The sequence below is a fragment of the Equus caballus genome, chromosome 14 (assembly GCF_041296265.1).
Source record: "Equus caballus isolate H_3958 breed thoroughbred chromosome 14, TB-T2T, whole genome shotgun sequence".
Classification (NCBI taxonomy): domain Eukaryota; kingdom Metazoa; phylum Chordata; class Mammalia; order Perissodactyla; family Equidae; genus Equus; species Equus caballus.
In genome coordinates this window covers 51364489-51388931 of record NC_091697.1, presented here as the reverse complement: position 1 = coordinate 51388931, position 24443 = coordinate 51364489, and the positions used below count along the sequence as shown (strand labels likewise).

Below are 24443 nucleotides of genomic sequence, written 5' to 3'. Positions count from 1 at the left end.
TTATTCTAGAATACCACCCTTCCAACTGTAAAACAAACATCTAGACCATCAGATCCTTGAGAACAGAAATCAAGTATCATTAATGTGTGAATACCCAGAGCTCAATACAGCACATTGTAAATGGTGTGAGTTAAATCAATATTTTTATTTAGGTAAATAATTTAATGATACAACACTCAAATTTCTTTAAACACAATATTTCAAGTTATTGTATTTTTGTCTAGAGTACAGATCTGAAATGGTACAAATTGTACCCAAATATTGAACCATGAAGTAAGCAAACAGAGTGGAAAAAATTCTCCTGAGTTAGGTTGCCATTTCTCATGTCTGCTCACTCTTACCTGCCTCAAACTATTTCTATTACAGATATTTAGTTAAACCTTTAATGGACAACTTGTGAAAATGTCTGCTGACAACAGGACTATATGAGATGAGCTCATAGGGGCTGGGCAGGGGGCCCATGGACTCTGAAGTGGTCCTCTTCCTGCTGGAAGCCAGTCCTCATCTCTCTTCTGCTGTAATCCAGGCCTGCTGGGATGAAGCCCCACTAAGTAGCTACAGACCATTTAAGTATGGGATATATAACTTAAATGTATAAATAACTGAAAAGTAGGAAAATGGTTTTCTTTTAAAGAAAAAGCAAATGGAAGACCAGCCATTGCTCTGGAACACACTGGTCAGGGGACACTGAACATCCCCTGCCCAAATGTCTGCTGCCCCCACTTGTCAACATCTTGTTTCCCTGACCTATGTTTCTGGTGCGATGGCTAGAGTTACCACAGAGGCTTCACAGATAGCAGAAAACTAGAGATTCCACGCTAGATTTACGTTCTGCGGACAGCAATAGACACATGCGGTGTGGACTGTTCTTAAGCCTGGTACCCTGCTTGCTTTCAGCTTTACAGGCTGCTTAAGAACACTTCTTATTGAGAGAGACTCTGCTGGTCTTGGAGCAGCAAGAAATAGTGAGGCTTACTTTAGTAGTGACAAGAATGACCCTCTTATACCATAGGCCATATGGTGCTCATCACCAAGTCTGTGGGGATCAGATGTACTTTGGTTTTGGGGTTTGTTTTTTTTTTTGGCAGTTCATATATACATACATATGGTATAATTTAATAAAATTGCTTTTCTTATGTTTCATTGCTTTATAAAGTCACACCCCATATACAGTCATCATTGAAATTCACTGATGGCCAGTACAAAATTTAGAAAGTTCCAATACTGTAAAAGCATGGCAAGGGGTTATGGACCCCAAGGTAAACTTCAAGATGGGTCGGCCCTAACATTACTCACTGTGGAGTGCAAGCACTAAGTTCTGTCTAGTTCTGCCTGAGAGGAAAGGACTTCATCCATGAGTACTGTCACAGTTTGATCACCAAACAGGAAACAAAAGCTTTCTTGGCTTTGGCACTTTCTGTTCCCTGGAAAGGTTTCTGACTGGTGGAGGCAGAGAGGACAGTGAATGATCCAAAGTGGATCAACAACCCCTAATTGGGCCAACAGAACACCTTGGAAGACTGGAAGCTAAGAACTGTTGTCAGTGACATGGGTCTGCATCAAAGCATAGCAGCACAGCTCCCTCCCCTCAGCCGCTTCCTCCACCCAAAGCCCGGCGGAGGGAAGCTCTTTGGGAGAGGAGAAGAAGGGAAGTTGGTACAGATGAAGGCCCTGCTGCTTCCCAAAGGTCTGATGCTCTAGGCCATACCTAATGAAGACTGCGGAATATGATCCCATTTTGAAAATGAATGGCACCATTTTAACAGCAGAGCATGCTGGGAAAATCCAGGATGCCTACTTTGAAACTTAGACTCAAGAATGTGAAAGCCACAACCAGTATGCAGGTAAATTCTCCTCTTAAAAATCTAGATGAGTATTTTGGTTTTCAAGCACCATACAAAAACTTTTAAAAAACTTTAATTGCCTAGTGCATTGCACACGTTAGGCAGAGTTTTAGAGACCCTACATCTTGAATGGGTTAAGCAATCATTTGTAAGCCTCTTCATGAAACATGGTTAACTCAGTTTTTCTGGTGATCTGAGATTAAACATGGAACCAAACTGTGTTTCACTCACAACACATAACCAACCAAACTGCATGTATAAGTACAGGTTTATGCAAAAGCCATGATATAACTATATTTAGCCTTTCAGATTAGGTACATTGAGCTACCTGCTCACTCTGTATGTCCCACCAAACACAAGAGCAGCAACTTGTCTATGTCACTACAATTATGGGCAGAAATTCTAGAATATGAAACAGAGGTTCTTCTATAAAGTTTAAGATTTAGGGTAGAAGAAGGGAAGACAAAAACAAAATTCCCATGAAGTAAAAGATAATTCCACTTTGGTCCAGTACTCCATGAAACCCTGAGATAAACTATAGTCCTCAAAGACACATACTTGAATCTAGCTTCATGAAGACACTTCAGTATGCTTCAAACTGGCCCATCATCATCTTCCTGCTGTATTCATAAGCCAAAAATAGTGCCCCATTGGCAGGGAACGCTCGAATCATAGTAGCTTGCAGTCCAGAATATAAGGCTGCTATTCCTTCATTTTTCACAACACTTAGAAGAGTTCCGATAAATCCTGCCTGTTTTCCAGATATGGAAAGAACCTGAATTCTGGATTTGATACAATCCACTGGGTATATGACACCCCAAAGGCAAATTCCAGCAATTCCACCACTTAACATCAAAGGGACAGGGCCTAGTTCATCTTTCGATCTCCCTGAGGCAAAAAACGATCGGCTCAGTTCATAGCCACCGAAGAAGAAGAAATAGCCCGGTATTTCTTGAATTAGAGTGCTCGAGAGTCCGTGGTAGAAGCCCAAGGGGCCATCCTTTCTAAGGATGCTCTTCACGACGGACCAAACTGTATTATGGCTTTTTGCTATCTTCCCTGACATCTCCATTTCGTGCATGGTCTGTAGCCGGCACTTCACAAGCTCAGTGGGGCACAGGGCGAGCGCAGCAAACGCAGAGGCGAAGGAACCGGCGGTTGCAGTCTGCAGATCACTCAGTTTTGCCTGCTTGTCCAGTCCAACCACTTTCCTCACAAACTGTTGGCAGAAGCCGTAGCACATGAAGAGGACCGAGTTCTGGGCGACATAGGCAATGAGCGCTGGACCAGTCCCCTTGTAGAAGCCCCGCAAGCCCACTTGGGAGTAGGTCTTGAGGCAGCAGTCGGTGAGGCCCTTGTACAGGGCGGGAAACGTCTGCATCTTCACTTTCAGGGTGTCGAAGGGCTGCCCGGTCAGGACACACGCTGTGCCCCCTATGGCCCCCGCTGTGAGGTCGATGGCGGCTTGGATGGCAGGACTGGACTTCATGTTCGGCCGCTCGTCGGCTCGTCTCGGTGGAAGGCAACTTTCTGGAGCTGAGGGCGGGCGTCTCACGTCCCGCCGCCTGCTCTCGGCTCTCTCTCCCCGGAGGGAGAAGCCGCTTAACCCCACGCCGGGCCGCGGGCGGCCCTCCTCGCACGCTGAAATAACCCCCGGCCCCGGCCTCGCGCCTGCTCCGCAGCGCCCCGCGGCCGCCGCCCGCCCGGCCCGGCCCGGCCCCGCGATCCTAGCGCCCGCGGACTATGTAAACACTTTTAATGAATTATAATACAGCCATTGAAAGCTATTCGATAAATTCTTGCAATTATGGCCAGAGACTCTAGGCGCCGCTATTCACCCGGCGGGGAAAGAAATACTTTCTTACTCGGCCCGACCCCCGACCTGCGCCGTTTCTTACTAGGCAAAAACAAAACGGGAGATGCTCCCACTTGAAAGACCCTGGAGTCAAAGGTCAATCTACAGAAACAGAGGTTTAAAATAGGGAAGACAAACAAACTACTTGGGGGCTTTTGCATGACAATGGTGGCTGCTTTTGATCCAAAAACTCTTAACCGACTCTGGGACAGGAATGGCGGCTCTGCAAAGGTGCGGGCCCCGCAGCGCCGCCCTTGGTCCTGCTCTCCTCTCGCCTGGGGACTCGCGGGAGGCCCGAGCGAGGCGGGCAGATCCACTGCTCCGGGCCTGAGGAGCTGGAGAAAGGCTATTACGTGACAACATGAGCAAGAAGCCGAGGCTGGAGCCCTGGGAGGTGGTGGGACACAGAGTCATCATTTCTAGAAGTAGGTACACGGCATTTTACAACAGGCTCGGAAAACGGATATTTATATATCGCTAAGAAACGATAGCAAAAGCCGTGTGGCTCCCGCGCTGTACACATGCTCAGTTTGGAAGTTCTTGTTGAGGAGCCATAGAGCTTTATGCAGGAGCAGCAGTTGGGGAAAGAATTGACAACAAACCTAGCTTTCAAGGCAAGATGCGGTCTTGGACATTAGTGACGGAACTGCTGTCAGGGCACGTTTCCCTCCAGATGCTCATAATCCCAGCCTCGGAACGAATTCTCTTAAGGGGTACATACATTCTAAGGCCTACTTGGTATTTCACTTTGGGGGTAAAAAAACAAAATGCGGGAGGGGCAGAAAGTATGCTGAAATGATTCTCTCCTTCGTTTAGAAAGCTTTCCTTGTCTGATTATCTTTGGCTGTCAATTAATATTTAAAAGTGAGGCTCTGAAAAGCAGATGGTGAATAGGTGGAGCCTGTCAACAGGTAGACGTCACTGTAGTAGAGTGACCTAGCCATTTCTGTGGAGAATGCCCAGGTGTCAGTTTTTGGATTTCTTTTCTCTGGAACCACATGGTTTCTCAGAGAATAATCTTCCAATTTTGGCTGTGTGTGTGGATGTCTGTGAGGGGAGATGTATGCCTTCGATACTGATGATGGGGGAAGGGGGTGACATTCCTGCAGTAAAGGATACAGACTGTCACATAATTCCCTTGTTTGATGCTGTACAACCCAACCTTCATCTGCGTCTGCTTTCTCTGAGTTTGAGCCTTCTTTGGTTCACTTTACCCAGAAAATAAACTTTCCGTCTGTGGGATAAGGAAGAAGAGTCATCTGGCTTCCCATGGTAGGATAGGGATCCTGGACATCCAACAGCTCGGAACACAGACTTTAATGAATCCCATGTTTCCAGCCCCACACCTTCCCCCCTTCCTTGGAAACTTCTGCAAACATTGAGCCTCTCACAGGTTCTTTATCAAGTGAGTTCATCTCTCTTTGGTGTACTCCATTGCAGACAGTTAGCATGTAACTTTCTCTGATCTGTGAAGTATCATTTCTTCATCTGCTTTGGCCTTCTCAAAGTGGGTTGACATCTCTCATTCACTGTTATCTTATCTCCTATTTGCTTTATCCTTGGGAGTTACTGTTATCTTGGCAGGATTTTTGATAGAGAAAAGAGATATGTGAGCACAATCTGCCATTTTAAACTAGAAAGGGATTTTTAAATCCTTCATGTCATATTTTAGGGATTTTTTTTTAATGTTTTGATATAACTCTCAGTAAAGTCAGAGAAAAAAAGCATATTTTAATACTTATGGTGGAGGCCCTATCAAAGTTATCTAGAGTGCATTCAGTATTTTAATAACCACTGATTGTCAATTGATGTATATCTGGTTCATTGTTTACTTTTTAAAAACACAAACTGAGTTTTTACAAACACACCAAGATGCAGGATAGTGTAATATATTATCAACTGCTTTTTCATTAAGTTCACTTCTATGTTTTGGAGAAACCAAATTAGTAATCATCTCAGGAATTGGACTTGGAGATTTTAGTTTTCCTATCAAAATATTTCAAAAATTTGTACGGTGTAGTAGTAACTACACTTGTATTAGCCACTTTAAAGAGTGATAGAGATAATCTTATTTTTGGTTGAACATGCATTTAAACCATGAAAAACATACATAGAACAAATAGTTATTGAGTGCTGGCTATGTTCACGGGATTGGGTTAGCACTGTATTGCTGCACTAAGTACTAAATGGTAGCAGAAATTATTTAAATAATATATTAAGTAGACTTTACACAGACATCTAACACAAATTAGAAATCCACCTTTGTAGCCTCCTAAAGAATCAAAGTAAGTCTACAAATAAACATTGAATACCAAATGAAATGGACAACTATACATTCATCCCAGTGACTTAGAAGTGGTTTTGGCCATTAGGTGTACTCCTTAAGGGAGCCCATTATCATAGCTGTAATAAATAGAAGAAAGTCCAAGACATTCCAAGTCCAGTGACATACCATGTACTCTGTTTGCACTACCATCTCACTATGGAGAGCTAAAACTGTAACTAAAGTTAGTTACTGTAAAGGTGTTAGTTGCCTCAGTAGCATTTAAAAAGTATTTTACATCTTTTCTGCAAAACAGAACAAAATCATTCCACTTGCAATAACATGGATGGAACTTGAGGGAATTATGTTAAGTGAAATAAGCCAGTTAGAGAAGGATAATCTCTGTATGACTCCACTCATATGAGGAATTTAAAAATATGGACTAAGAACAGTTTAGTGGATACCAGGGGAAAGGTGGGGTGGGGGGTGGGCACAAAGGGTGAAGTGGTGCACCTACAACACGACTGACAGACATTAACGTACAAGTGAAATTTCACAAGATTGTAACCTATCATTAACTCACTTAAAAAAAAAAAGTATTTTACATCTTTTATCTTCCATGTAAATAAATGAGTAAGCGCTACATTGCTGTTTTTTCTACTTTGGCTGTATGAACAGCCATATTAGGCTATCTCTACACTGGATCTCTTTGGGGTACAGTTCCTGATACACACATATTGCCAGTCTTTAAGCACGGTTTTCTCTACTTTGTCTCTCTGATCAAGAACACATAGCACCCCCACGTTCATTGCAGCAACCTAAGTGTCCACTGATGTTATGTCAATTATATCTCAATTTTTAAAAAGACACATAGATGCTTCCAATGGATACCAACATCAAATATCAGACCTTGAACTTAAGAGTTGAAGGCTCTCCATCTATCTACTCTTCCACTTTAACTCTGCTTATTTTTATCATACGGTTTCTGTGGGTCCAGAATTCCAAAGTAGTTTCTCTCAATCTGAAGACCTGATTTCTAAGCCAGATTTTAGATTTTTATAGCAGTACCCCACTTCTAGGTACCAAAAATCTGTATTGGTTACCTATTGCTGCACAAAAAATTACCCCAAAATGAAGTGATGTAAAATAACAACAAGCATTTATATGTCACACAGTTTCTGTGGGTCAGGAATTCAGGGGTGGCTTAGGTAGATATTTCTGGCTTGGAGGTCTCTTGTGAGGTTGCAGTCAAGATGTCAGTTGGGCTTGAGCAGGGCTGGAGGATGAATTCCAAGATGGCTCACATACAAGACTGGCAAGTTCTACTGGCTGTAGGCAGGAGGCCTCAATTCGTCACCACTTGGACCTCTCCGTACGGCTGCCGGAGTGTCCCCATGATATTGTGATTGATTTCCCCCAGAGTGAGTGATCCAAGATATAGCAAGGCAGAAGCCACATGCCTTTTATGACCTAGCCTTGAAAGTCACTCATTATTATTTCTGCAACATCTTATTGGTTACTCAGGAGATTCCTATTCAGTGCAGGAGGGGTCTACACAAGGACATTGACACCAGGAGGCAAGAATCAATGGGAGCCATCTTGGAGGCTAGCTACCACAGTACCTGTGAGAATTAAAGGGAAACAAAGATCTTAGAGAAGACTGGAGAGAATGTGGGAGAGAAGAATTTCCATGGGAATGTCACTCTCAGGCTTCAGGTGAATAGGAAGGATGGACATTGAGGACATGCAGGAAACTGAAGTAAATCCAGGAAATGTAGCAAAAAAAGTATCCCAGTTGTATGGACACCCATGAAAAGTTATTTTTTCTGGTTAGAAATATGTTTTCCTAGATGCATTTTAAAAAGTACAGTAAAATAGTATGAAAAGGTAGTGTAAATACAGATAGGAAGGGGATATGAGTTTCCTCAATGGATGAAAAAAGGATGGGGCCAGGTGAATAAATTTTGTGAGAACAGAGAATAGGAAGTATGCAAGGAGCATTTACCCAGTAAAACAATAATATATTGTAGAAGTCCACATCTTCCAAATCAATACTGAACTGCATTGTTTTCAGTTTTCTCTCAAATTAGTGCCATAATTTACTTTGTACTCTGAATTTAGCTGTTCATCCAGCAAGGAGATAAAAGAGAGACATCTAACCTTTCCCCTTTGGCTGTTCCAAAAGGAGATGCACAATATAGATACTGCTAACATCCTGGGCAAGGGAAGAACAGAATTTTTTGAAATATGCTACATTGACCATACACCTGCTAGTAATAGAAGTCAAGATACAGGCTGTTATAGGAAAAAGAACTTGAAGCAGAGATAGTAGAGAAATTTGAGGAAGCTTCAAAAAGATCTGAAAATGGCTGAGTTGTGACACTACCCTTGCAAGGGGTTGCTTGTTCTGCTGAGCATTCTTTCTGGGACCTTGTGTGCACCTGAAATGAGACAAGTCATTCTCATGAGAAACAGCGAAGAACTTCAGAATAGAGCTGTCTCAGGACAGAGTCTGCATTGTCTCTGAAGGTAGAATGCATTTCATGTAAAGGTTAGACAATGGGATCATACACTTCAGTGGTATCACAAATTATGAAAAGATATATGGTGAAATAACCCAAGGCCTTTTAAATTTCGAATAATTGTTCAAAATCCACTGCAATTTTACCAAGCAGATACTGAAATTCTAGATATCAGTGACAGTTCACAGGTTTTCTCAGACATCCCTTAAAATCAGCAAAAGACTATTACCTGGCATGAGTTCCTAATTCAAGAAAACTTCAGTATGGAAATACATCTTCTGCAAACTATAATCTGGAAAGCAATGCTTATTTCTATGAAAATTAGAATAAAAAGAGAGAACATCATAGAACTGATCTTACAGAACAATTAAGAAAAGGAAGAACAATCCTTTCATCATCTGTGACCACCAGAGATCAAACAATGAAACTTTCAGATCTGGAGGAGCCCACGTATCCAAACTAAAGATAATGTAAACAACAATGGCCCAGTATGTCCCAGTTCCATTAAATAAAAGTATTTTGAAAGAAAATATCACATTGGAAACCATGCTCCTTAACACCAGGGCCAGGGACCAAGAAGGCATTAATAGGGAAATGGTGTATACCTTCATTGAATTGTCAGGCATAGTGGCACAAATAGTAGAGATAGAGATCAAGTTCCATGAAATATATTTAACTAAACAGCTGGACTCGGAGAGAAGAGATCTCAGCATATAGTATAACACTGCCCAAGACAATAGGCAGTCTTAAGCAACTGAAACCACTTTTTCTCGATTCTAACTAACCAAAATGATGCTTCTGTTTTAAATTTAAGCACATGTCCTCCCAAGCATACATACCAGAAAATAACAGCAAAAGAACTTCCAACTTCTCAATGAAGACCATAACTCTTGACAAGACGAGAACACCCAAATCACATGCTCCCTTAGCAATTAGACTGAGTGGCCAGACAGGATTACCAGAGGAAGTGAGGTGGGAGCTAAGGCCTGAATGGAAAAAGCTAGCCATGAGAATATCTGGAGACCGTTTCAGGAAAAAGGAACCCTAAGTGCTAAATAAAGGTCTGTGGTGGGAAAGAGCTTGGCATTTGAAGCACAGAAAGACCACCAGTGTGGCTGCTGTGTGGTGAGCAGCCTTCTTAGTCTGTTTTCACAAAGGATTCTTACTGGGAAATAAACAGATAAAAACCAGAGCTCAAAACAGTCTTTCAGAGACATGTATTGTCATGGTTTGCCCAAATTTTCCATCTCAAATAAACATTTCATCTCCAAATTCAAAATGTCAGGCTTTATGACATCTAAAACTGAATATAAAGATCCCATTGGCCTCATCTATAGATATAATGCAAAATGGAGGCCATAGGACATGAATGTTTATTGCAGCATCCTGTGTAATAGCAAATTTAAAATGGAGTGACCTAAGGGACTGGCAATAGGGGAATGGATAAAATTAAGAAGGAATCTGTATCATAAAAAAAGCAATAAATCTACATATGCTGATAAGGAAGGATACTCATAATACATTTTCCAGTGATAAAGGTTTAGAATAGTGTCTATAACAAAATCATATTTTTTGCTTTACAAAACTACATATATGTATACAATTAATGGTACCCCAAATAAAGGTCTGGAATGATACATGTCAAAATGTTAACAGTTGTTTACCCTAGAAAGTTGGTGTGAAACTAACTTTTTTTTTGGTAAAATCTCTGCATTATTTGAATTTTTTCAGTGAGTCTTTTTTTATTTCTATAACATTTTAAAACACTAATTAAAAAAGATTCTTGGGCCGGCTCCGTGGCCTAGTGGTTAAGTTCGCGCACTCTGCTGCAGCGGCCCAGGGTTCGGATCCTGGGCGCAGACATGGCACCGCTCGTCAGGACACACTGAGGCGGCGTCCCACAACCCACAACTAGAAGAATCTGCAGCTAAGATATACAACTATGTACAGGGGGCTTTGGGGAGATAAAGCAGGAAAAAAAAATTCTTGGGGCTGGCCCCATGGCCAAGTGGTTAAGTTTGCAAGCTCTGCTTCAGTGGCCCAGGGTTTCACTGGTTCAGATCCTGGGTGTGGACATGGTGCCGCTTGGCAGGCCACAATGAGGTGGCATCCTACATGCCACAACTAGAAGAACCCACAACTAAAATACACAACTATGTACTGGGGGGACTTGGGGAGAAAAAAAAAAAAGAATAGCAACAGTTGTTAGCTGAGGAGTCAATCTTGAAAAAAAAAATTCTTCAAAACTTCTGTTTATGAACTCAGAAATACTGAAAACTGTAGCCTAACTACACACCACACTCATTAGGCCAGGGAGCTGTGAGAAGTGACTTTTTTGGTAATTGGATTTACTTGAAGGGAAATGGATCCAAATCTTCTTCAGTTAAGTCTTTCTCTTTTGAAGTTTATATAACAGATAATTACTCTTCATTCTGAAGTTTTTAATATTAATGCAAGGCTAAGTAATAAATAAATCAAGCAAAAAACAGTAAAGCTACAGTAGTAAGCTGTCAATTTGTTCATGCTGAAGATATATTGGAAGCAAACTTTGTTTCTGCTGTAACTTATAACTTTGATTTAGAAAGATTCTTTAATTTGAAATCAGTCAACACTTAAAACAGCTGTTTCTTTACATACTTTTCTATCATTTCCATCACTCTTTAATTCAAATGATTATTTAATCCCTGTTCAGACCCTACTAAATAGGCAATAATAGTTTGCTTTTATTGTTAATTTACTATATTCCAGGCATTGTTCTAAGTCCTTTATATGTATCAACTCAACAGCCCTATGAGGTAGGTAATACTATCACCTCCATTTTAGAAATGAGGAAATTGATGCAAACAGATTAAATTACTTGCCTAAGATCACATAACTAATGGGTCACTGAACTAGGATACAAACTCAGGCACTACATCTCAATCTTGGTATTTTAATCTCTTTACAATTCTTTAGTAAGTTTACAGTGACTAACAAACCAAAGTGCTTACTCTCAGCGAATTTACAGCCTAGGGAATATATGAGCAACGGGTAATTTACAATAAATGCGTAACAGTATCCCAGTAGACTATTAGAGAATGCATAAGATTATAGACACTCACCGTTTAGTTCAGTATTTCAGGTCCAGTGTCTGCTGTTTGGCAGAATAAGTATTTGTTGAATGCGAGGGAAACAGAGTACAAGCAAAGTCATGACAGAGTTGCTTAACCTAGATGGAGATCAAGGAAGCATTGCTGGAGTTAGTGCTATTTAGGTTGAGAACTAGAGGTTAAGGAGCACTTGGCCAAATAAAGGAGAGTAGGTGGAGTGAACAGCTTGTTAAAAGGTTCCAAGGCCCAGGAGAGGAAGAGGAGTAATTAAATTCCTTGAAAAATGGAAATAAGTGCAGCGTGGATTGAAAATAGCGAGAGGACATGGTGAGATGAGGCCGAAAAGGTAACTGGAGCACTTACAATATGCGCGTCTTTTTAAGGAATATAAACTTAATCCTGAAAGCAATGATGTACCACTGAAGGGTTTTAAGCATGGGAGTGACATGGTCAAATCTATCTTAGATCACTTTGGTGACTAGATCAAAAAACTCATCTGGATGGTAAAGAAAATGTTTGTACACACACCCCCCCCCCGCCAATTACAAAGCTATTGCCATTTGCTAGGCAAGAGATAATGGCTTGAACTAGGACAGTGCAGATGAAGTAGTGCGATTGAAAAGCTTTTTAGGAAGCAGAATCAGTAGTAAGGGGGTGCATTCCAAGGTTATGGGTTAAGTTTCTAGTTTCAACAACTGGGATGGGTGGTAGTACCACTTATTTTCACTGAGTCATGAAACACAGGATGAAGAGCAGGTTTCCAAGGAAAGGAAGAAATAATGAGTCCCACTTTGAACATTCAGAGTTGAGTTGCCTGAAGGATGCTTACCACTGAGTACACTACACAGCTGAACATACTAAATCTGAAGCTCAGAAGAGATCGGGCTTACAAATACGGATTTCAGAATCAGCATAGAGCTAAAAACAGAAATGGGAGTAATGCTAGCACTAGACCATTTTGTGACTGTAGGCAGCACCTCTCCTTCCCGTTATTGATGGAACCCAGCCATCACTAGTGTTGAGATCTTCATAAGAATAATTATTTTCATAAATGACCCACTGTAAACCTAAATATGGTGGGCGTTTTTCAGGTGTCAATCTGGTAAGTGCAGCAAAATACCAAATGTATTGAAACAGGAGAATTTGTTATCTAACACTCTAATGTACTAAGAAAATTTGCCTCTTACTTGCAAACCTCAAGAAATAATCCAAAGCCTAGATATTGAGATAAACCTTGCTGAAGCCTCCACATTCTGTGTCAAAATCTTAAAATTATGAAAACGTTTTGTGAAAAGAAAAATGATGATCAGATAATGTGAGAGTAATTCATTTTGTGAGGTCTCCAAACATCGGCATGTATAGTTGTAAACTTGAGAGGTGTAGAAAATCGATTTTAACATTTCACCACTGATGTTTCTTGTCAAATACATTAAAATGGGCTTTAAATATTTGCTTCACGAGGCTAATATTTTCAAACCAAAGCTTTTCTTTATAAACCAATCTGTCAGAAATGAAGTGAATGCAACTCTGCATTTTGTAAATTTTAATACTAGTTTTTCAAAAACAGCTGAAGTGTGAGGCATCAGAATAGAATCTTTAGAAAACGCTAAGTTTAAGAACATAAAAATTGTGTTTAAGAAATTTTGAAATATCAGACTATAGTACTGACTTCCTTTATGAGCAATTTTGATGAACTGATATGGACAAATCACTTCAGTTCTCAGAATATTATTAAATAATTGCCAAAATCAAGTTAAAAATATTTAGAAATACCACCTTAATCCAAACCAATAGAATGACTAAACAGTACTGGGTAGGCTTGTTTCTATTAAGATGAGTGTAGTGCTTTAAAAAAAAAAAAAAAAAGATAAAAATAGACCTTCAGGTACAAAAATTAGGGTAGTTTAGAAAGATTCTGTACCTAGAGTTCCCTAACTTCCAAATAGAGCAGGTGGATTGAAAACTCCATATAATGCAAAGATGACATTTCCCAATTTCTTTGTCCCTGCTGTTTGGTTTTTCTTAAAACCCAACATAATTGCTTCTTTCCCTACAAAGTAGGATCAAATTGCTCAGTCATTTAACCCCAACATGAAACCACCTGACAAGAGGATCTGATACCCACTACCCCTAAAATAGAGGAAGACACATTATGAGGTGAAAATTAGTTGCTTTTATTTATTGTGTTAAAACAACTTTAAGAAACAGTTTGTAACTCTACACGTAGAAAATTGCTTTGTATAACTGGGAAAATAGCTACTGCACGGGAAAACATATGCAAACTAGCTTCACTGCTTCCAGACTAGACTCTCCTTATTGATCTCATACAGCATCACAAAGCAGCAACAGTAGCTCCTGGCAAATGCAGAAACAGCAGCAAAGTCCTGCAGTGAAGCTGTGATCACCAAGGTTGAACTGTTCACTCCACTAATCCTACAGCTTTCCTACAATCACTTATCTGTCTATACATTCCCACTTCCTACAGGATAAACACTTAACAAAGCAGTTCTGAGAAACAAATGAAACAGCAATTCACATTTATATTTGTTAGTAAGACAAACTCAACAGAAGGCAGTAGAGGAAACTGGAACTGCTGCAAAATTGTAACATCTAGTCCAGGTGATAAAGCCAAGATTTCTCTTCTAATATTGACCAAAGGAATGAAACTCAATACCAAAGCTCTTCTCACTTCTCTAGCAGTGATTCTAGCTCTTCTTGCAAAGAGCTAAGCTGCTCCTTTTCTCGGTCTTCCTTTTGTTTGAGTTCATCCAGCACAGCCTGAAATCTGTTCTTGAGAGCCAGGTTTTCTACTTTCATGATGAGATCCTCCTGTCGCTTTGCCCTGTCCTGTGTCTCTTGGAGCTTGCCTTTCATGTTATCGATCTGTTTCTGAATTCCCATAACCAGCTGATTGGTTCCTTCATTTTCTTGGTGCTGTTCATCTGATTCATTTAGCTTGTCCTGTAGCTGTCTTTCCAGATCTTCCTCAGTGTCAATGATGTTTATATCTTCTTCATCCTGATGCTGTGTCTCATCTTCATCTTCACTGCTGCTGCTGAGGTCATTGAATATCTCCCGAAGCTCGTCATGTTCTAGTGAGTCATGGCCCTGCCTGTGGCCAGACATTCCTGGAGAAGCGATATCAAGGCCTTGATTTTCTGTTTCTTTTGTTTCATCTTCAGCAATTATTTCCCAACGAGTACTGACAGCTTCAGCATCTGTACTCAGCAACCGCTTCACTTCTTTCTCCACATCTGGAGATTCAATATACTTCTTCTTTGCTGTCTTCCGGAACCTCCTCTTTCTGACATTTTTTAGAGGCAGAGTAATTCCATGGTTCCATATAAACTTTTTCTCTTTGTCCTTATCCTTTTTCTTGCTTGCTTTGGGATCAGCAGCAGCAACTGGTTCCTCCACAGGAGGACAGAGATCACCATCAACTGTGGAGACAAGCATCTGGCAGATATCAGCTGTCTTGTAAAAGGTTTTTTTATCAATGGTTTTCAGACTTTCCATAACACATGGAAGATCTACCAATTTTGAGGCCAGTGGGACCCGGTCCACTCTGACGATTCCATGACGTCCATCAGGGTGTAATTCAATTGTCAGTCTGTCCTTCAGGTTGACATGACCAGACTGTACGGCTCGCCTCACAGTTGAGGCATATTCCGGAGGTAGCCGTAAGATAAACTGGCTCTCCAGTTCGTGAGGAGCATCATCTTTGCTCTTACTCATCTTTATATCTTTGAGACTCACTTCTCCAACAACCACTTTTTGCACTAGAAAGTTCCAGCTATTGCAGCAGTTACAAAGACCTGTTTGCTATGAAGTGAAATCTTTAATCACAAAGAGTTCTAAGTAGAACAGCAGCTAAGCATCTATTTTGTCTTAATTTTTAGTTAAGCCCCAAGTCTTTCTAAATATGCGGTGCCCGAATACCAGGTGCTACCAACAACGGCTCATTCAGTTAAGTCCATTTAGATCTATTAGCTGCAATGCCAAGTTCCAACCTCTAGATGCCGCTGCCGGACAATGCAGAGAGCAAGCTAGCAGGAAAGCAAATGGCGGCTCCTACGGAATGACTTTCGGCACAGAAACTAAGGCCCAGGAGACACTCCCAATCCACAAAATGTCCCGGAACAAAGATATTCAAAAAGCAGGGCGCAGCGAGCTCTCTTCGCCTCGGGTACTTACAATCCAGTGACGAGTATAAACGCAGCTTCTCCGGACACGAGCGAGCGGATGAGGAAGCCACCCGGAGCAAAGCGGCCGGGGCCGAGCGTCTCCTTCCTGATTCTTTTGTTCTTCTCGGCTCTTGGCAAAGCGATCCGCTACTGCTTATCAATGAAATGGCCCAGGACGGGCAGCAAGAAAGCTCACCGAGATCCCGAGCTCCGAGCGCCAAACTCAGCAGTCCCGCAGCTCCGCACGCCTCCGTCCGCAGTTGCAAACGTAGCAGACAAAGACTCTCTACGTCACGGCGCGAGGCGGGAGACGGCTGTGAGTGACAGCCCGACTCTGGCGGAAGTACGGGCTGTCCTAGCGCGCGCAGGCGCAGTGGCGCAATTACGCTATCCGGCGTGATTTGTCTTCTCGCGAGAACTGGGTTCTACACGTTAAAAGTGACAGTGTTTCATAAACAGCTGTTGGTTTGAGAATGTTTAGAGAAACCGGTTGTAAGAAAGACCTAGGTCCTGCCGCTACCCCCGTGGCTAAGCCAGAACTTTTACCGATCGCCGTGGGGCGGGATAGCTCCTAGGCTTCCGGGTGATTTCCGGAAATAAGGCGTCCGTGCGGAAAGCGTCTTTGCTTCTGGAAACAGCTCGGATGCTTCCCAGGGTATATCCAATATGGAGCCGATACATAACTAAGCATACAGTGGATTTTAAAGTACCCAGATCAGCGGAGTGGGGAGGACATGCTGCCTACTATTTAATTCTAAGTCTGTGTTTTTTTGTTGATTATGAAAATACCCGGAGGGGACCCATGCCTCAGGGTCTGTTTCCGTTTTGAAGGACCCCGAGGGAACAAGGGTGATTTCTCTTTTTAATATGTTTAACTTAGATAGAAATGTAAACAGAGAAGTAAGTGTTCTTCCGGAGGCACATGTTCGCTTAGGACAGAGTTGTCTGATAGACAAAAGGTCTGATTGAACTAGAATTTAACTGAAGTATTACTACCTGCCACTCGCTTGCCAGTAATTTTTAAATTGGGAATTGTTTTCATTCCACTCCTGCTGTTTTAATAACTGTTTTCTGCTTGTCTCTTCTATGGGTAATCAGATATTCTTCGACACGTATTTATAGTAGTTTGGCCTAACTATGTAACAGTTTCCACTTATTCCTGTTTATATCCATTTATTTTCAGTACATCAGTTTGGTAGAGCATCATAGTCATTAAAAATTTAATTCCTGGGGCCAGCCCAGTGTTGCAGCAGCTAAGTTTGCACGTTCCCCTTCGGCTGCCCAGGGTTGGCTGGTTCGGATCCCAGGGTGCACACCTATGCAGCCCTTGGCAAGCCACGTTGTGGCAGGCATCTCACATATAAAGTAGAGGAAGCTGGGCACAGATGTTAGCTCAGGGCCAAGCTTCCTCAGCAAAAAAGAGGAGGACTGACAGTAGTTAGCTCAGGACTAATCTTCCTAAAAAAAAAAAATTTAATTTCTCTCCTCTAAAATATTAACAACTGCCATCTAAATTAGAGAGAACCCTCTTAAAACGTGACTAACATTTTCAAAATTTGCTGTATTTCTTAGTATACTTATTGTCTCCCTCACCCCAGATTGGATGCTCCATGATAATCAGGAGTTTTCTGTCTTGTTCATCATGGCCCAGTGCCTAGTACTAAAACATGAGAGATACACACAAAATATTTTCTAATCGAATGAAACAATTGACCCATCTAGAAAGATCGTATAGTCTAACTTCTACAGTAATTTGCAAGAGAAAATACATTCTGTGTCACCTTAAAACAAGATAGAGCCACTTTATAAACACTCTCTAGTCAAAGACAGGGCCAATTGTTATGAGCAGAGAGGTTTGCCAATAGTGTGTGTGAATGTGTGCTCTCTGATTTAGGCAAACTGTGATACTGTGTATCATTGGAGGAAATTAAAATGGCTTGACAGCAGTTTGGTTTTTTTATATTAAGTTTGAGGGAGAAATTATGCTCTTCAGATAACCGTATATTAGTTCTCTCTGTTCTATAATGTGTTGAAAAATGTTCACCAATTTATCTCTAATTTCCAGGATGATCTATTTCCTCTTTTTGAAGATGAAATTTTTTCAATGTGCTTGTCCCTTAGTTATACCTGATTTACTTATTTTATAGATGTGAGTTTAACATGCTAGCCTCTGCATAATGCTTTATTTGACTATATAAAATGTGAGACCATGCTTATTCATGAAAATAATCCAAATATTGCTTTGCATTTTAATTGCCTGTGAGTTTTATGATGCTCAAATAATCCTTGTCACAGAAGTAACTGGAGATAAATTTTATGCAATTCTGATTTGCCAAAATTATGATGTATTTTAGTTAGTAAGCCTTTAAATAGAAAATTGTCAGAGGTAATTAAAAGGATTAACTGAAGTTTCCCTTAAAGTATCTACCTCTTTCAATCCTGAAACATATTTTCTGCTTTTGAGATTAACACATTTTCTACATGCTGTGTTTTGTTTTTGCAGGGGAAGATTCACCCTAAGCTAACATCTGTTGCCAGTCTTCCTCCTTTTTTCTTCTTTCCCTGCCAAAAGCCCCAGTACAAAGTTGTGTACAGTTGTAAGTTCTTCTGGTTCTTCTAAGTGAGCCACCACCATAGCACAGCTACTGACAGATGCGTGGTGTGGTTCTGCACCCAGAAAACAAACCTAGGCCACTGAAGTGGAGCACACTGAACTTTAACCACTAGGCCATCAGGGCTGGCTCTAAATGCTCTTTTTTGAGGGGAAATTGCATGGAACCAAGACCTAAGGGCTCTACCACATCACCATTACCTGAATGTCTATTAATAAATCCAGTTGTTTTTATTTATCAAAATCATTAGACATAAACACTCTGAATTGAGGAAAGAACTACACTCCTGTAGTTGCTCCATGGAATATCTGTGATACAAGTGAACCAAAGATTTGGGGAGATCAGTAAATTCCCCAGTGTGGTAATAAGTCCTCCAAAGACTTCCTACCTATGATAAAGGAGTGTCACATTAAGCTGATGTTGTATGTTTTAAAATTCTCTCTAATAAACTTTTGATAAACTTTTAAGTTCATTATACTATGGAAGTTAAAAAAATTATAGGTGATGAGAGAAGCCCTGCTTATATATATATTTTTTTCTTTGAGGAAGATTAGCCCTGAGCTAACTACTTCCAATCCTCCTCTTTTTGCTGAGGAAGACTGGCCCTGAGCTAACATCCGTGCCCATCTTCCTCTGCTTTATACGTGGGACGCCTACTACAGCATGGCTTTTGCCAAGCAGTGCCATGTCCGCACCCGGGATCCGAACTGGCAAACCCAGGGCCACTGAGAAGCGGAATGTGCGAACTTAACTCCTGCACCACAGCCGGCCCCAATATATTTTTGAGATGGAAAATTATGTGGGTGAGGAAATAGCAAAAACCCCAAAAAAGTACATTTACATACTGTTGTATTAGTATATAAACAGTAAAAAGTAGGTTAACTAAAATGTAGCAGTCTCCTGTATCAAATAGGATGCTTTCCATAGAAAAGAAGGCCAACTTAATTTGCACTGGTTTAAACAATACGAAAATCTATTATCTGAAAAACCAGGTAGCCTAGGTCAGCTCTGTACAATAGAAATATAAGAGCCACAGATGAGGGGCCGGCTCCACGGCTGAGTGGTTAAGTTTACGTGCTCTGCTGCAGTGGCCCAGGGTTCGGATCCTGGGCACGGACATGGCACCGCTCGTCAGGCCACATTGAGGCGGCGTCCCACATCCCACAACTAGAAGAACCTGCAACTAAGATATACAACTGTGTACGGGGGGTTTGGGAAGATAAAGCAGAAAAAAAATAAATGATTGGCAACAGTTGTTAGCTCAGGTGCCAATCTTTAAAAAAAAAAAAAAAGCCAAATATGTGATATTAAGTTGTCTAGTAGCCACATTAAAATGGCAAAAAGAAACAAGTGTAATTAATTTCAGTAACATTTTAACATAATAATCCAAAATATTATCATTTTAACATATAATCAATGTAGAAATTATTAATGATGTATTTTATGTTCTTATTTTGTACTATATCTTCAAAATCTTGTGTGTGTTTTACACTTACAGTACATCTCAGTTTGGACTAGCCACATTTCAAGTGCTCAGTGGCCACATGTGGCTGGTGGTTACTGTGTTGGACAGTGTAGTTCTAGAAGTATGGCTGCCTCTAGGCATGATAGAATCATAGGCTTCATAAATTGTTTTTCTCTTCCAAATTTTAGAGAAGGAGCATTTATTTTTACTTTTTCTATTATTATTTCAGCTTTGCCCTCATCTCCTTGTAAACTTCCAAAGTCTGTGGTCACAAGAAACCTGCCAACAGTAACTGGAGAACTTCCTTACTTGTCTATGGTAAGTTCACAGTGTGGCTCCTCCTAATCAAAGTCTGTCTTTCAATCCAATTGGACCAACTTAAGCCATGTACCTATCCCTGGCTCAATAATAGTCACTGAGCCTGTGATTTTTCAAAATGGTGGGGAGGGGACTGGCTCAGTGGTGTGGTGGTTAAGTTCACCTGCTCCACTTCAGCGGCCCAGGGTTCGCAGGTTCAGATCCCAGGCCCAGACCTAGCACTGCTGGTCAATCCATGCTGTGGTGGTGTCCCACCTAAAATAGAGGAAGATTGGCACAGACATTAGCTCAGGGCCAAGCTTCCTCACATACGCATGCACACAAAAGGTGGGGAAGAGGTGACATTTGGTAATGTGTGGAGACATTTTTGATTATCACAACTGTAGAGGTAGGGCCTACTGGCATCTAGTAGGTAGAGGCCAGGGATGCTGCTGAATAGCCTACAATACCCAGAACAGCTCCCCCACAGCAAAGAGTCATCTGGCTCAAAAGAGTACCAAGGTTGAGAAACCCTGCTGTAAGCTTATTATTTTAAGCCTATATTCCTAATGAAACACTGACAAGAGGACTCAGATTCCAATTATTGATTTAGATCTATCAGAACCTACTACAGCTCTGAATATGTTCAACTTCCCCTCAGGTACAGGGAGGGTGGACACCTAAACTAAAATGGAAGTGTTAGAAGCGAGGAAAGGGCCTGGGCAACTGTCTCAGTCCCTTCAGGCTGCTATAACAAAATACCATAAAGTGAGTGGCTTGTAAACAACAGAAATTTATTTCTCAGTCCTGGAGGCTGAGAAGTCTGAGATAGAGATGCTGGCAGGTTTGGTGTCTGGTGAGGGCAGGCTTCCTGGTTCATAGATGGCAGTCTTTTCACTGTAACCTCACAAGGTGGAAGGGATGAGGGCACTCTCCACAACCTTTTTTACAAGGGCACTAATGCCATTCATAAGGATTCCACCCTCATGAGCTAATCACCTCCCAAAAGCTCTCCCTCCAAATATCATCACATTGGAGATTAGGTTTCAACATATTAATTTTGAGGGGTACACAAATATTCAGTCTATAGAGGCAACCAGTAGTATCCATGAAAGAGCTGATTATTTGGGGGGTTATAATAATATATATGTAATTCCAAGAAAGATACAAATGGCTAATAAGCACATGAAAAGATGCTCAACATCACTAATTGTTAAGGAAATGCACATAAAAACAAAAATGAAATAGCATGTTACACCCGTTAGGATGGCTACTATCAAAAGAACAAGAAAATAACAGGTGTTGGCAAGGATGTGGAGTAACCCTTGTGCTCTGTTGTTGGGAATGAAAAATTGTACAACCACTGTGGAATACAGTGCAGTGGTTCCTCAAAATATTAAAAATAGAATTACTCTATGATCCAGCAATTCCGTTTCTGGGTATATACCCAAAAGAATTGAAAGCCAGGTCTGGAAGAGATATTCGTACACCCATGTTCATAGCATATTGACAATAGCTAAAAGTTAGAAGTAACCCAAGTGTCCACTAGCAGATGAATGGATAAGCAAAATGTGGTGTATATATATACAATGGAATATTATTCAGCCTTAAAAAGGAAGGAAATTCTGACATATGCTACAGCATGGATGAACCTTAAGGGTGTTATGCATGTAAAATAAGCCCGTTACAAAAAGACAAATACTGTATGATTCCACTTATATGAGGTATTTAGGGTAGTCAAAATCATAGAGACAGAAAGTAGAATGGTGTTTGCCAGGGGCTAGAGAGAGGAGAGAATGAAAAGTTATCACTTAATGAGTAAAGGTTTCAGTTTTACAAGATGGAAAGAGTTCTGAGGATGGATGGTAGTGATGGTTGCACAACATCATGAATGTATTTAATACCTCTGAACTGTACACTTAAAAATGGTTAAGATGGTAAATTTTATGTGTATTTTACCACAATAAAAAAAGAAAAACACATCTCTGTACTTCAAAAGTATGGATAAGCATCAAATATAAATTCTCTGAATCAGTAATTATATAATGCCATTACTGGTGACTTTAAATTTTTATCATTATTTTCTACCTTTTCATAGTGAACATTTTTTGTGTAGAATTTACAGTGAGAATTTAATTTCTTTTTGTAATGTAAAATTCTTTTTACAATGGATAATTTCTTGAGTAAAAAATTTTCAAGAAAAAGAAGCTTCAATAGTATGTCATCTCCAAAAGGAAATGTCAAGAGGGAAAATTCTGTAAGAATTCTTAAGTCAATGTGCATTTTAATAAGTTAAGACGTTTGATTTAAATTTTGTGGAAAGATCATTTTATTAACATTTTGTCAAAATGAAATAATGACTTGCAGCCTTTGTACTAAACTAGCTGGTATTCTAAGATGAGTCCCGGAAATAAAGCAAATACATACATAGAGTCTCCTGTGAAGACCTTCAGAAATAACATGCGGTAGATACATACTAGGCCTCTGGGTGCCGCTGTCGGCCAATCCGTGGCTAGAGTGAAGCAAGGCAATCCTCTGACGATTGTGACGCAGCGATCTCCGCAGACTTTGGAGAAACACATCAGGAGCCGACTCTGCACTCTCTCTCTCCCGGAATCTGGTCCAAATATCTGGGTCAGGAACGTCAGGATGTTTAATGACTGCAAATGAGGCGCTGCCTTCCCAGCTCACCTTTGTAGTCTCGGAGCCACCGTAGTGAGGTGTATTCGGATCTGAGGAGCAGCATCGAGAAGAAATAGGGAGAAGTCTTCCACAGGGAAGGTGCGCAGAGCGCAGGGATTACTGTTTCCCCTCTTGCTGTCTTTGTTCAACCTAGTGAACTACGTAGCAGATGCGATACTTCCGGAAGAGACAGTCAGGAATTTAAAAGTGGGGAATCTCGCCAAAGATCTGCATCTCCGTGGCAAGAACCGTGAGTGAGTGCTGAGAAGCCTCTCTTTATCGCCAGCGAAGAGAGCAGGGACGAACTGAGAATGACAGGATAGATCTAGCGGATATGCCAAAGGAAGACCCTGGGCCCCTTGACTCTGAAATCTTCACTGGAAATCCTATAAATGCTTTTCGTATAAAGGTATTCATCCTGGATATAAATAACATATGGCTTTTAGTACAGACATTTTGTTTTGAAAATTCTGGAAAACATCTTAATAGGAGCAAAGTTTACTTCTAAACCACAACAGATTTGGACCGTACAAGTAATTCTGTACAAATTTATCAGAGTAGTTTCAGTAACCATCTCCCTTGCGCCCAGAAGTAAAAGAGAGCACTAGGCCAGTAAATACTCTGGTTGCAATTGGAGAAATCTGGACCAGAGGAGCGGTGCTGCTCCATGGTGGGGAAGGGACAGAACGGCTCAGGGCAAGATTCTGGTCTTGGATGCCAAAGCCAGTCCTCCCAAACTGAGCCACAGGAGTACAGCAGAGTCTGCCTGCAGGAGAACCTGCCCTCTACCTCCTCATCTGCTTTCTTCAGGTGATCCCCACTGACCTAGATGACACCCTTTAAGGGAGAGTTCTGCACTTTCCACACAATCTCACAGGGCATGCAGAATATATCTACCATTCAATAATGACAGCACCATCTTTGATTTTGAAGAGTGAGGTACATCATGGGGTAGAAGAGAAGACTGGAGACAGTTTAACAGCCCATTTCAGAATCCTGGTTGAAATGGAGGTTGAGAACTATAATGCAGTGTGGGTGACTTTCAGCTGGGTGTCTAGTCTGACCCCAACTTGGGGCCCTGTGTGCCTCCTGTTTCTTCCTGACCAGTGACCCAGCACTGTGGGCACTGTTGTCGCATGTATCAGTGAGCGCAGAGCACAGTTGTGTTCACTGCAGCCTACCTTTGAGCTGACTTTATGGGCCTGTGACCAGGGTTTGACTGGGCTCAGTGTCATCCTGAACCTGCCTGTAACAGTGGACTACCACCATGAAAATGCACAGAGGATGCTATGCCAGGAACTGCAGCGGGAAGTGGCATCCCTCTTTGATGCAGCACCACGCATTGCACAGCCCTGCTTACCTGGTCACCAAAGTGGATGCCGACTAGAATGCAATGCCTGCCTGTCCTATCACATGCTTCAGACCACCTAATCCAACTCTTCAACCTGGGGATGAACAAGAGTGAGATGCGTGCTGCGGTGCTGCAAGTAACAGAGACACTGCTCTCCAGGGCTTGCTGGTCACTGTGCGCAGTGGTGACAGTCATGATGATGTACCTGGTCTTTGCCTACAGTTTGCAGGAGTTGCTGTTGGACCTCAACGACTGCCTGGTACCTGCCACCAGGCAGGC

At 41.4% G+C, this 24443-nt stretch overlaps 3 protein-coding genes across 5 annotated transcripts in view; 1 reads left to right on the top strand and 2 right to left on the bottom strand.

Moving 5' to 3' along the window:
• Window positions 1–124: 124 nt before the first annotated feature.
• LOC138917467 (mitochondrial ornithine transporter 2) lies at window positions 125–3562 on the bottom strand. Its single transcript, XM_070234084.1, has one exon. The coding sequence runs from the start codon at window positions 3331–3333 to the stop codon at window positions 2428–2430; it is 906 nt and encodes a 301-aa protein (XP_070090185.1). The 5' UTR covers window positions 3334–3562; the 3' UTR covers window positions 125–2427.
• A 10164-nt stretch (window positions 3563–13726) lies between these two features.
• On the bottom strand, window positions 13727–16079 carry TAF7 (TATA-box binding protein associated factor 7). Its single transcript, XM_070234083.1, has 2 exons — window positions 15768–16079; window positions 13727–15395 (listed from the first exon to the last, which is right to left on the bottom strand). Exon 2 carries the CDS (start codon window positions 15306–15308, stop codon window positions 14259–14261), a length of 1050 nt encoding a protein of 349 aa, XP_070090184.1. The 5' UTR covers window positions 15309–15395; window positions 15768–16079; the 3' UTR covers window positions 13727–14258.
• Window positions 16080–16089: 10 nt separating this feature from the next.
• LOC100072198 (protocadherin gamma-C4) overlaps window positions 16090–24443 on the top strand; it is a 172282-nt gene continuing 163928 nt past the window's right edge. Inside the window, exons 1-2 of one of the 3 annotated variants that reach the window (XM_070234070.1) lie at window positions 16090–16412; window positions 20064–20152. In XM_070234070.1, the coding sequence (XP_070090171.1) occupies window positions 20150–20152 (3 nt within the window). In that variant the 5' untranslated portion in view covers window positions 16090–16412; window positions 20064–20149. Of the gene's footprint in view, window positions 16607–20063; window positions 20153–24443 lie in introns of all 3 variants that reach the window. The other 2 variants (XM_070234068.1, XM_070234067.1) reach the window with 2 other exon arrangements.